The sequence below is a fragment of the Nematolebias whitei genome, chromosome 18 (genome assembly GCF_014905685.2).
Source record: "Nematolebias whitei isolate Nwh7 chromosome 18, NemWhi1, whole genome shotgun sequence".
NCBI lineage: Eukaryota > Metazoa > Chordata > Actinopteri > Cyprinodontiformes > Rivulidae > Nematolebias > Nematolebias whitei.
Genome location: NC_056515.1, coordinates 39653700 through 39664545, shown reverse-complemented (window position 1 = coordinate 39664545; position 10846 = coordinate 39653700). Strand labels below are relative to the sequence as shown.

General features: G+C 42.9%; 1 protein-coding gene across 1 annotated transcript in view; it reads left to right on the top strand.

Moving 5' to 3' along the window:
* Nucleotides 1–9166, top strand: part of nars1 (asparaginyl-tRNA synthetase 1) — a 10887-nt gene extending 1721 nt beyond the window's left edge. Inside the window, exons 2-15 of the mRNA XM_037692284.1 lie at nt 875–960; nt 1062–1127; nt 1204–1296; nt 1712–1801; nt 2934–3012; nt 3084–3154; nt 3321–3407; nt 3486–3707; nt 6010–6209; nt 6291–6426; nt 6503–6616; nt 7633–7764; nt 8681–8812; nt 8891–9166. Of these exons, the coding sequence (XP_037548212.1) occupies nt 875–960; nt 1062–1127; nt 1204–1296; nt 1712–1801; nt 2934–3012; nt 3084–3154; nt 3321–3407; nt 3486–3707; nt 6010–6209; nt 6291–6426; nt 6503–6616; nt 7633–7764; nt 8681–8812; nt 8891–9022 (1640 nt within the window). The 3' untranslated portion in view covers nt 9023–9166. The remainder of the gene's footprint in view (nt 1–874; nt 961–1061; nt 1128–1203; nt 1297–1711; nt 1802–2933; nt 3013–3083; nt 3155–3320; nt 3408–3485; nt 3708–6009; nt 6210–6290; nt 6427–6502; nt 6617–7632; nt 7765–8680; nt 8813–8890) is intronic.
* Nucleotides 9167–10846: the final 1680 nt, after the last annotated feature.

The window sequence follows — 10846 nt, the reverse complement described above, 5'->3', positions numbered from 1 at the left end:
ATATGAAAGAAGTCGCTAAACATATGAAAGAAGTCGCTAAACATATGCTACAAGTAGCTAAACATATGCTACAAGTAGCTAAACATATGCTACAAGTAGCTAAACATATGCTACAAGTAGCTAAACATATGCTAGAAGTAGCTAAACCTATGCTAGAAGTAGCTAAACATATGCTAGAAGTAGCTAAACATATGCTACAAGTAGCTAAATGTATGTTAGAAGTAGCTAAACCTATGCTAGAAATAGCTAAACGTATGCTAGAAGTAGCTAAATGTATGCTACACATAGCTAAACGTATGTTAGAAGTAGCTAAACGTATGCTAGAAGTAGCTCAACATATGCTAGATGCTAGAAGTATTTAAATGTAAATTAGAAGTAGCGAAACGCATGCTGAAGTAGCTAAGGCATGCTAGAAGCGGCAAAAACAATTCTGAAGCTAAAATAAGCCTAACAGTACCTATAATTACCAAAGCTTTAGCTAAAATTGCCAAAACAATCAAAGAGTCCAAAACAGTATCTAAAAGCTAAAAGTAGCATAAAAGGACTAACAGCCAGTCGAGAACAAAGTTTGTGAAGGTGTTGAAGACTTCTCGTGTATCTTCGGGAGTTTAAACTTAAATATTTAGAAAATCATCAAAGTTACAGAAACCAAAGTTCTCGGCTCGCTGTCCCGTAAGGAGCCGAAGGTTTAGCTTTGTAAAAGGTTAAAACTGAAAGTAAACATTTTGTGTTTTGTTTAATTTAAGACCGTCTGCTGGAACTCAACTAAGTTCATAATAAATGTTTAGACGCTTATTTTTAGAAAATCCTATAAAAAAGACTGTTTCAATCAGAGCCGTTTGTTTGTTTGTTTGTTTGTTTGTTTGTTTGTCAGGTGAGCAGCTGTATGTTTCTGATAAACATGGCAGTGATCAGGATGGAGACGGTTCAGAACAGAAACCTTTCAAAACTCCCTTGAAGGTAACAGCTCCCCTTCCTGTTTACTTTACTTGTTTACAGGGTTTTGTTGTTGTTTATCTTTCCGTCAGTGTCTCATTTTGTTTGTAAACAAATCCTCTCAGGCTCTGTTGTTTGCTGGAAAGGAGCCGTTCCCGACGATCTACATGGAGTCTCAGAAGGAGGGAGAGGTGGGTTTGCTCCTAAAGGTCCAACTTATTTGTTTTATTGTTTTGTTTATTTTTGTTTGTTTGTTTGTTTATTCAGCGCTGGGCAGTGATCTCCAAAACGCAGATGAAGAACGCAAAGAAAGCCTTCAACCGCGAGCAGACGAAGAACGAAGCCAAAGAAAAGAAAGAGGTTTGTGGCCCGTTAACGCCGGGTCACCAAACAGAACCTGAGGCTGGGGGCTTTTATTTTGACACAACTAAATGAGAGCGAATCAACAGTGTGCTTTAATTTTGAAGCCACAAGTTTGGCTCCGTCTTGTTTGTAAAACGGAGCAAATAAATGTCAACAAATGAAACAAATGATCCGTGAAAAACAAACGTCTCACATCAGATCACACTGTCAGATGGTTTTCTGTCTCTCAGGTCGAAGGCAGTGTGTTCACCACAATCGTACTTCTAGCTATTTAGCTGTCTATAATGGTGTACCGCAAGGCTCAGTCTTAGGACCCGATTAAAAATGATTAATTGTGGGTGGTTCTGACCCACGATTAAAAATGTGAGTTAGAACCACGTTTTTAATTGTGACTCTGCGTTTCGTTGTTCAGGCTGAAGACAATGAGAGGCGAGAGAAGAACCTGGAGGAGGCCATGAAGATCATCATCGAGAAAGACCCGAGTCTGCCGGAACCGCCGACGGTCTGCTAAGTTTCAAAAGCTTTGGCTGGTTCCAAAGCTAAAGAACTAAAAGTAGCTAAAGATTACCTGAAAATAACAAATGTGGCTAAACGTATTAAAACGTTACCTGAAAGTTGCAAAAAAGCTAGCTAGAAGCTAAAGGTCGCAGATCAGTAGCTTAAAGCTAAAAGTAGTAAAAGGTTACCTAAAGTAACTAAAGCTTGGCTAAAAACAAAAAGAAGCAAATGCCAGTTTAAAGTAACTAAATGCTAACTAAAGAAGCAAAATGTTAGCTAGAAGCTAAAAGTGGCAGAATGGTAACTTAAAATAAAATGTAGCAAAATGCTAGCTTAAAGCTAAAAGTAACAAAAAGCTACCTAAATGCTAAAAGCTGCAAAAGTTTAGCTAGAAGCTTAATGTATAAAAAACCTAAAAGTATCAATAGGCTCCCTGAAAATTGCAAAAGTTTAGCTAAAATAGCAAAAATCTTGTTTAAGTAACGGAACAGTAGCTTAAAGCTAAAAGTAGCAAAAGGTTGCTTGAAAGTAACAAAAGCTGACTAAAAACAAAAATTAGCAATGCCTAGGTAAAACTAGTCAAAGGCTCATTAACTGTAGCAAAAGGTTGACTCAGAGCTAAAAGTGGCAGAATTGTAGCCTAAAGCTAAAAAGACAGCAAAAGGTTATTTAAACGTCACAAAAGGTTAGCTGAAAATATTAAAAGTCTGGGCTAGAAGCTAAAAGTAGCAAAAGGCCAGTTGTATGCTAAAAGTAGGAAAAGGCTGGGTAAAAGCTAAAAGTTGCAAAACAGTAGCTAGATGCTTACAGTAGCAAAAGGCTAGCTTAAAGCTAAAATAAGCAAAATGGTAGCTGGAAGATTAAAGTTGCAAAAGGCTAGTTTAATGTAGCCATAGGCTGGTTATAAGTAGTAAAAGGCTAGCTAAAAGATAAAAGCAGCAGAAGGTTACTTGAAAGTGGCTAAATGTTAGCTGAAATTGCAAAAGACTGGCTAGAAGCTAAAAGTAGCTACATTTTATGAATGCTGAATCAGCAATAAGAGTGTTACAACAACCAGCCGTAACATTATGATCACTGAGTGTAAAACAGCTAAAATACGGCGAGTGAGGAGCTAAATGTTTGAAACCTTTGTTCAGGTTAAGATCCAGCAGCTGGAGGCCCAGAGGGGTCAGCGGGTCAAAGTGTTCGGCTGGGTCCATCGCCTCCGGAGGCAGGGTGAGAAACAGGAAGTCACAACACCTTCGGCTCTTTCTCCTCCATCAGCTGAAGGTCTTTGTCTCTGACAGGAAAGAACCTGATGTTCGTGGTGCTGCGAGACGGGACCGGTTTCCTTCAGTGCGTCCTGTCCGACAAACTGGTACCGTCCTGGTTCTATGCTCGCCTCGGCGCTGTGCAAAAGTCTTAATGCATGAAGGCTCCGGAGGTCAAAGTTGAACGTGTCGACGAGCCGAAGCGTTCAGGTTTGATCGGAACCTTCACGAGCCTGGTCGACCCGTTTCACTCGTGTGTGCTTTGTGTTTCAGTGTCAGTGCTACAACGGGCTGGTTCTGTCCACGGAGAGCACCGTGGCTCTGTACGGGGTCATCACGCCGGTTCCTGAGGGCAAACAGGTAAACACACCTGAGAGCTTCGCCTGCGGGGCCTGGTTCTAGTTAGAGCCTCGACTTAAACTCCGCCTCCTCCCCCAGGCGCCCGGCGGCCACGAGCTGCACTGTGACTTCTGGGAACTGGTGGGTTTGGCTCCGGCGGGCGGCGCCGACAACCTTCTGAACGAGGAGTCGGACGTGGACGTCCAGCTGAACAACCGGCACATGATGATCCGCGGAGAGAACGTCTCCAAGATCCTGAGGGTCCGCTCCACCGTCACCCAGTGCTTCAGAGACCATTTCTTCAGCCGCGGATACCACGAGGTGACCACGCCGACAGCACTCCTAATGAGACCGGCAGACCAAGTCCCAAACAGCTTCTCAAACTTAGTATGACATCATCGCACCAAGGTCAACCCCAGAACTTCAAATCTGTGCGCAGATGTCTGAAGAAAAGCTAACAGAAGCCGAATAGTAGCTAAAATACTCAAAACGGATTATTAAATTACCAAAAAGATGCTAAAATGAGCAAAACTGCAACTGAAAGTAAGAAACATATGCTAAAGCTAAAATTAGCTAAACTTATGATATTAGCAAAACAGTAGGTAAGTATGAAAACACAGGCTAAAGCTAAATTAGAAATGCTTTATTAGCAAAACAGTAGCTAAAAGTAGCTAAACTGTATAAAAGCTAAGTCGCAGATCATTGGCTACACGCTAACATTAGCAAATAGCAGCTAAAAGTAGGAAAATGGATGGTAAAGCCAAAGTTGGAAATTATTAACAAACAGTTGCTAAAAGTAGCTAAACTGTCTCTAAAAGCTAAGTCTCAGATCATTAGCTATGTGCTAACATTAGCAAATAGCACCTAACAGTAATAAAACACATGCTAAAGCTAAAATTAGAAATACTTTATTAGCAAAACAGTAGAAAAAAGAAGCTAAACTGTATAAAATCTAAGTTGCAGATCATTGGCTACATGCTAACATTGTCAAATAGCAGCTAGAAGTAAGAAAACAAATGCTAAAGCTAAAATTAGAAATGCTTTACAGCAACTAAAAGTAGCAAAAGTATCACTAAAAGTAGCTAATCATTAGCTGCATGCTAAAATAAGCAAGTAATAGCTAAAGGTAGTGATGGCCAAATGAAGCAATAAAGCAGTATTGAACCACTTTGCCAATTGTATTGAACTTGGGTTCATTCATTCAAAGGTTCATTTCAGTGACATCTAGTGGTGTAATATAGTATATATTTAAATATAGGGTCCGTGATTCCTCCCCCAGAAAAATTGGAATAAAAAGAAGCCATTTCCTGCATTTTGGTGTATTTTAACAGGTTGTTAAACATTTGAATAAACTGGTTAAAAACAGGTCTCTCTTGACGAGGCTCAAGGCTAAACCTGTATAAATAAAGGTTGAATTGAAATTACTATGCCTGTGTATGAATGCACGTCCTTGACAGTCTGTCAGGTGTCCTAACCCCCCCCCCCCACACACACACACACACACACACACACATACACACACACCGCCGACCTGAACTCTTCTCAGCTGAATTCAGTCCTGTGTGTTCTGCTCCAGTCTCACTGCCATCCATCCATTTAGTTTAGATAAATTGTCTTTTCAACATTTTGATCGCTGTCATTTTGACTAATTAGTGCCGTTGTTTTGATACTTGATGTAATACACATCAAACACTTCACTCATTTTTTTTTGTTGGTTTTTTTTTACTGTAAGCTTATTTATTATGTCTGAAATGTTATGCACTGTAATGTATGAAGGGGTTCCGACACAGCAGTTGTGCGCGCGTCCTGCAGAGCTGTCTGGAGACGCTGTGCGTAAAACACCTGTCTCAGGGCGCACAGCTGGAGGAAGATGAAGACGCTCCCCGCACAGCTGGAGGAGGATGAAGACGCTCCCCGCGGGACATGCAGTCCGTGTCTCTGCTGGAGGAGCGTGGCGCGGCCACAACATCCACTCGTTGTACTTTTAATAAATAATCTAAATAAAAATGCGCAATGTCTTTGGACTTTTAGGGGCGGAGTTGTCGGATCTGAGCGGTCAAAATGAAAGAGTTCCAGGATCTTGTTCTGACGGGATCCGGCTCAAATGATCCACTGTCTGAATATAAAAACAAGAGCTGTTCATAACGTGTATGTGTAGAACGGGGATGTGAACCGGGGCTTGAGCATCTTAAATACACTGAATCGCGCCAAATGATTAAAACTCCGCCTGTCAACTCGAGGCAGTCAGCTGACTCTGAATGAAGCAGTGAAGCGGTTCACCGGTGACGTCACATGAAGCGAGCTCCGGCCCACTGCTTCAGCATAACTACCCTATCGAGTTTGAAGCGTGCTTTGAAGCTTCGGTGTTCGAGGTAACATCACTAGCTAAAGGTATAAAATAGACGCTGGAGGAAAACGTGACATGATGTTTGCAAAACAGCATTTAAAAGTAACTAAAGTGTCTGAAGCTTGAAGTCGTAAGGTTTTAGCTACATGCTAACAGTAAACATTAGCTATGAGCAGAGAACGGACGGTTCCAGGTGAATCCATGAATGTTTAGAGAAAAGATGAAGGATGTTGGCAAACGTAAGCCAAAGTCAACTAAACTGTTGGCTCCTTCCAGATCACCCCTCCCACGCTGGTCCAGACGCAGGTGGAGGGCGGCTCCACGCTCTTCGGTCTGAACTATTTTGGCGAGCAGGCCTACCTGACCCAGTCCTCCCAGCTCTACCTGGAGACCTGCATCCCGGCTCTGGGAGACACGTTCTGCGTCGCCCAGTCGTACCGGGCCGAGCAGTCCCGCACCCGCAGACACCTGTCAGAGTGAGTCTGGGGCCGATCGCACGGGTGTTCAGCGGGCGGTTCTCGCTCTGATAACAGGCCTCTGTTTGTCTCCGCCCACAGGTACACCCACATCGAGGCCGAGTGTCCCTTCATAACGTTCGAGGACCTGCTGGACCGCCTGGAGGACCTTGTCTGCGACGTGGTGGACCGAGTCCTCAAATCTCCCGCCGCGCCGCTGCTCCTCGAACTCAACCCGGTACCGCCCAGTCGCAGAACCTCTCGGCCCGGGTTCTTCTTTAGGATCACTGAGTTAATGTCGTTCTGTTCTCCAGGACTTCAAACCCCCCAAGAGGCCGTTTAAGAGGATGAACTACACCGAGGCCATCGAGTGGCTCCGAGAGCACGATGTCAAGAAGGATGACGGCTCTTTCTACGAGTTCGGAGAGGTGACGCCTGAACGCACCACAGATCCACTGAACAGAACACTCAGATTTAACGCTAGAAGATCTGTCACATCCTGATCGGGCGTTCAATATGTGGCTTAGATCAATAAAAAATCCCAAGTATTTGTAAGAGTCCACACACTCATTATGAACACCATGCATGGATGAGCGAGGAGGAAGAACAGCTGGCACCAACTTCCTGTTTAAAACAGCAACTCTTTGGTTTTACAAGCATTTACCACCAGTTTGAGACGGAACAAGTCAGACTGGATGATGTCGAATGCAGACTGGAGAAGCTGGAAAACCTTTGAAGTTGCAGCAATAAACAGCTGTATCATCAGCATAGAGAGGCGTCAGGAATGTTTTGATCTTCATTACTTACATAAATTGTAAAAAGAATGGGTCCTAAAACTGAGCCTTGTGGCACACCATTAGTGACCGTTACCTAGCTAAACGAAGTGCTGTTGTGTTGAACACATTGCCTCCGCCCTGAGAGATGATTAGAAAACAGGATCTAGGAAACACTGGATCGATGTCTTTGGACCGGTCTAAGCGCAGTTCTTGTTCAGGAGTGCTGGTAGGATGGACCGGACCGGACCGGACTGACGGATCGGGGCCTCGCTAAAAGAAGCGAAGGAGCTTAAAATAACAAAAAGATGCTAAAATTAGCAGAACAGTGGCTACAATTAGCAAACAAAATGCTCAAATTAACATATTAGCAAAAAAGTAGCTGATCAAGTTAACAGCCGAAAGTCTTACAAATCAGTAGCTACAAGCTACAATTAGCAGACGATAGCTCAAAGTAGCCAAGCCGTAGCTGAAATGGAACAAAAATATGCTGAAGCTCAAATTTAAAGCTAAAATGATCAAACAGTAGCTAAGCGGCTCGTTCCTGATGAGGATCGTCCCCCTCAGGGTCAAAATGGACCACCAGAACCAGTCTTGACCCGTCAGACCGGGGACACGTTTCGATGAACGTCCTCGTTTTTTATCAAATAACGTTTTGTCTCGTCGCTCAGGACATCCCAGAAGCTCCGGAGAGGCTGATGACCGACGCCATCAACGAGACCATCCTGCTCTGCCGCTTCCCCGCCGAGATCAAGTCCTTCTACATGCAGCGCTGCGCCGAGGACCGCCGCCTCACCGAGTCGGTACGTAGGTCCAACTCCCGAGCTCGTCTTTCTGCGCTCTGAGGACAGACACTCCTGTTTGTGAAGAGCGTTACTTTGAGCTTTAGTGATCGTGTGCGTGGAAATGTCTGAAATGCTCTTTTTATTTAAAGAGAGCTTCAGATTTAAAGGGATAGTTCAGATCTTTCAGCTTGGCCTTTTGAACAGTAAGTATCTTACCTGCTGTAGATAGGCCTTTGAACGACTTCACTTTGGAGAAAACAGTTTATATCTGACCAGATTGACAAGCTAGCAGCTACTTTGAGGGGGGGCAAAGACCACAGCTGCTGTTTGGCTGATAAGAATTAGCATAATAGTAGCTAAAACAGATGCTAAAGCTCAAATCAGCTGAATGGTAGTCAAAATGAACAAATCTACAGCTAAAAGTTAGTGATGGTAACAGATGGTGCTGAGGCTTCGAAGCTCTTGTCGCTCCTGAAGCGGATCGATTCAAACCACTGAAATTAGCAGAAAATGGCCGAAAGGAGCTAAAAAAAAAAAAAACTAGCCAAAGAAAGGTAAAAAAAGAGCTGAATTTAGCAACAACAAAAAAAGCTGAAATTTTGATTATGTTCAGTGTGTGTTAGGGATTGCTCTTTAAATCTCTAAAAATCACAAAAGTAGCCATTTTAGGATGAGCTATGGCGGCCATCTTGGATTTTTGACCAGTATTCAGCTAAAGGCAGCAAAATGATGCATTTCGTTTGTTTTCATAAATAAACTGCAACAGTTAGAAAAACCTTCAGTTGTATAAAAAGTAAATTTTAATGATATTTAGTTGAAAGTAAAAATAAACTGGACACTCGAGGTTTCAGGGTTCATTCGTGAAATTAAACCAACGTCGGGGCAGCGCTTCGGTTCCGAGCGCAGTACGATGTGACGCTCCCTCTCTCCGCAGGTGGACGTGTTGATGCCGAATGTCGGCGAGATCGTCGGAGGTTCGATGCGTATCTGGGACTCTGAGGAGCTGCTGGAGGGATACAAGAGGGAGGGCATCGACCCGACTCCGTACTACTGGTACACGGACCAGGTGGGGTCTGGACACCTTTAGCTCGTCGGAGGCGTTTCTGATGAAAACTGACGTTTGTTTTGTCCTGGTGCGTTTCAGAGGAAGTTCGGGACGTGTCCTCACGGAGGTTACGGCCTCGGGTTGGAGCGTTTCCTCACCTGGCTGCTGAACCGACACCACATCAGAGACGTGTGCTTGTACCCGCGCTTCATCCAGCGCTGCCGACCCTGAGGCCGCCCGCTGCAGCCGAAGACGCGCCAAACAGCCGAAATCATCGTCTTCTACCGGCTCCAACGTTAAAACTGCAGATAAATTATTCACCCCGACGGTTTCTGTCCAGATTAATTCAAATAAATGACTCGGTCAGATTTCAAACTAAATTTAAAGCCGCCTTTTTGTGTTTTCGTCTTTTTAAAGTAAACAGGATTTGAATGAGGCGCCAGAAGAACGAGGTGAAGGTCGTCTCAGCTTCAGTGTTTGCTGCTGAACAAACAAAATAAAAACAGCTGTTTCATCTTTAACGGTTTAAAGGCTGTGGAGCACGGCGGTGGAGGGGTGATGATCTGGGCTTGTTCTGTTTGACGTTTACTTCCATCAGATTCAGATGAAATTATGTTGAACACAAAAACTTTTGTATATTGGTTTAGTCCGGCGTCGCTCGTCTCGTTTTTCTGCGTCTCCATCTGAAATCGAACGTGGTTCGACCCGGAGCTGCTGCGTTTGGATCCTTGTGGTTTTAATGTTTGGAGTTGGTGCCGATCGCAGCGTCGGCCTCCAGGGTTTATTTGGAGAAATGAAAACGGATTTCTGCGTTGTGACGGAAACGGCTGAAACCAACGGTCCAGCACGGAGGTGGAGCTCTGATGGTTTGGGCTCCCTGAAACACCGCGGTGAGCAGAAACCTGGAAGAGTGGGGCAAAGTTCCTCTACAACCACGGCAGAAGTTTATTTCACCAGAAGAGGCCGACTGTTGAAGCAACGGAGCCTCGTCCTTCAGAACCTCGCGCTCGTTTGAGTTCCTGCTTCGGTCTCGTCAAACTTTGAGCCGAAGGAACCGGATCTTTGTTTCACCACGAGAGTGAGTCACGCTGTTTGCAACACCGCTTCCCAGAAAAACAATCTGACTTTTTTTAAAGTGCAAACTTGTTTTATGGCTGAACTGCGTCAAACATGAATTTATTAAATAAGGATGAAAATAAACCCAAGTAAAGGACCTGCAGCGGTTTTAGTTTTCATTTTCTGAAAAAGGTTTCTGCTGCAGAAAAGTCTTTTTTAAGGATCAGCAAATTAGTTTCAGTAAAAAATGTAAATTATTCCTCAAATGCATCACAAAATGGTTTATTTTTGTTTTTCTGAAAGGCAATCTCATCATTTTCAACTAATTTCTCTAAAACCTGACTTATGCTGTGTTTTTGTTTACGTGTATATAAAATGTATTTGAAATATATCATGATTGTTTTCATTTTACTCACTTGATCTAATTTAACGATTTACTCAAACTAATGTGTAAACGCTACAAATTAACAAAATAAAACAAGATATCAGTAACTAATAATATAACTTATAATTTCTGTTCAGTTTGATTAAAACATGCTATTTTAAAGTGATCCTGTAGTTTGTTTCCCCATAATTAAATTAAATTAAATAATTTTTTTTTTTAAGTTTGTATCTGTTGATCAGTTTTAACCCAAACCTGATCTCCAGATTAGGTGAGATTAAAACGATACAAAAGAATAAACTTGTTTTTGTTTTTTCACCTTTAAACTGCGTCTAATACAGAGCTTTGAGACAACGATGTGGGTGTGGCCAACGCGTGTGGGCGGGGTCTTTAGCACACGTACACGTGACGAAAGATCGTGAAGTAAACAACGAAAGAAGGGTTTTACCGGAAATGTAACAAAACCTTCACAATAAAAGTGTAAAACAAGTCATGTTTTTTTATAAAATTTGAAAGCACTTAATCTATGTAGAACAAATCGTCATTCAAAAACATTAGTTCGTTTATTTTAGGAGTTCTATGTACAATTTTATGAACATAAAGCGCCGTCAGACTTT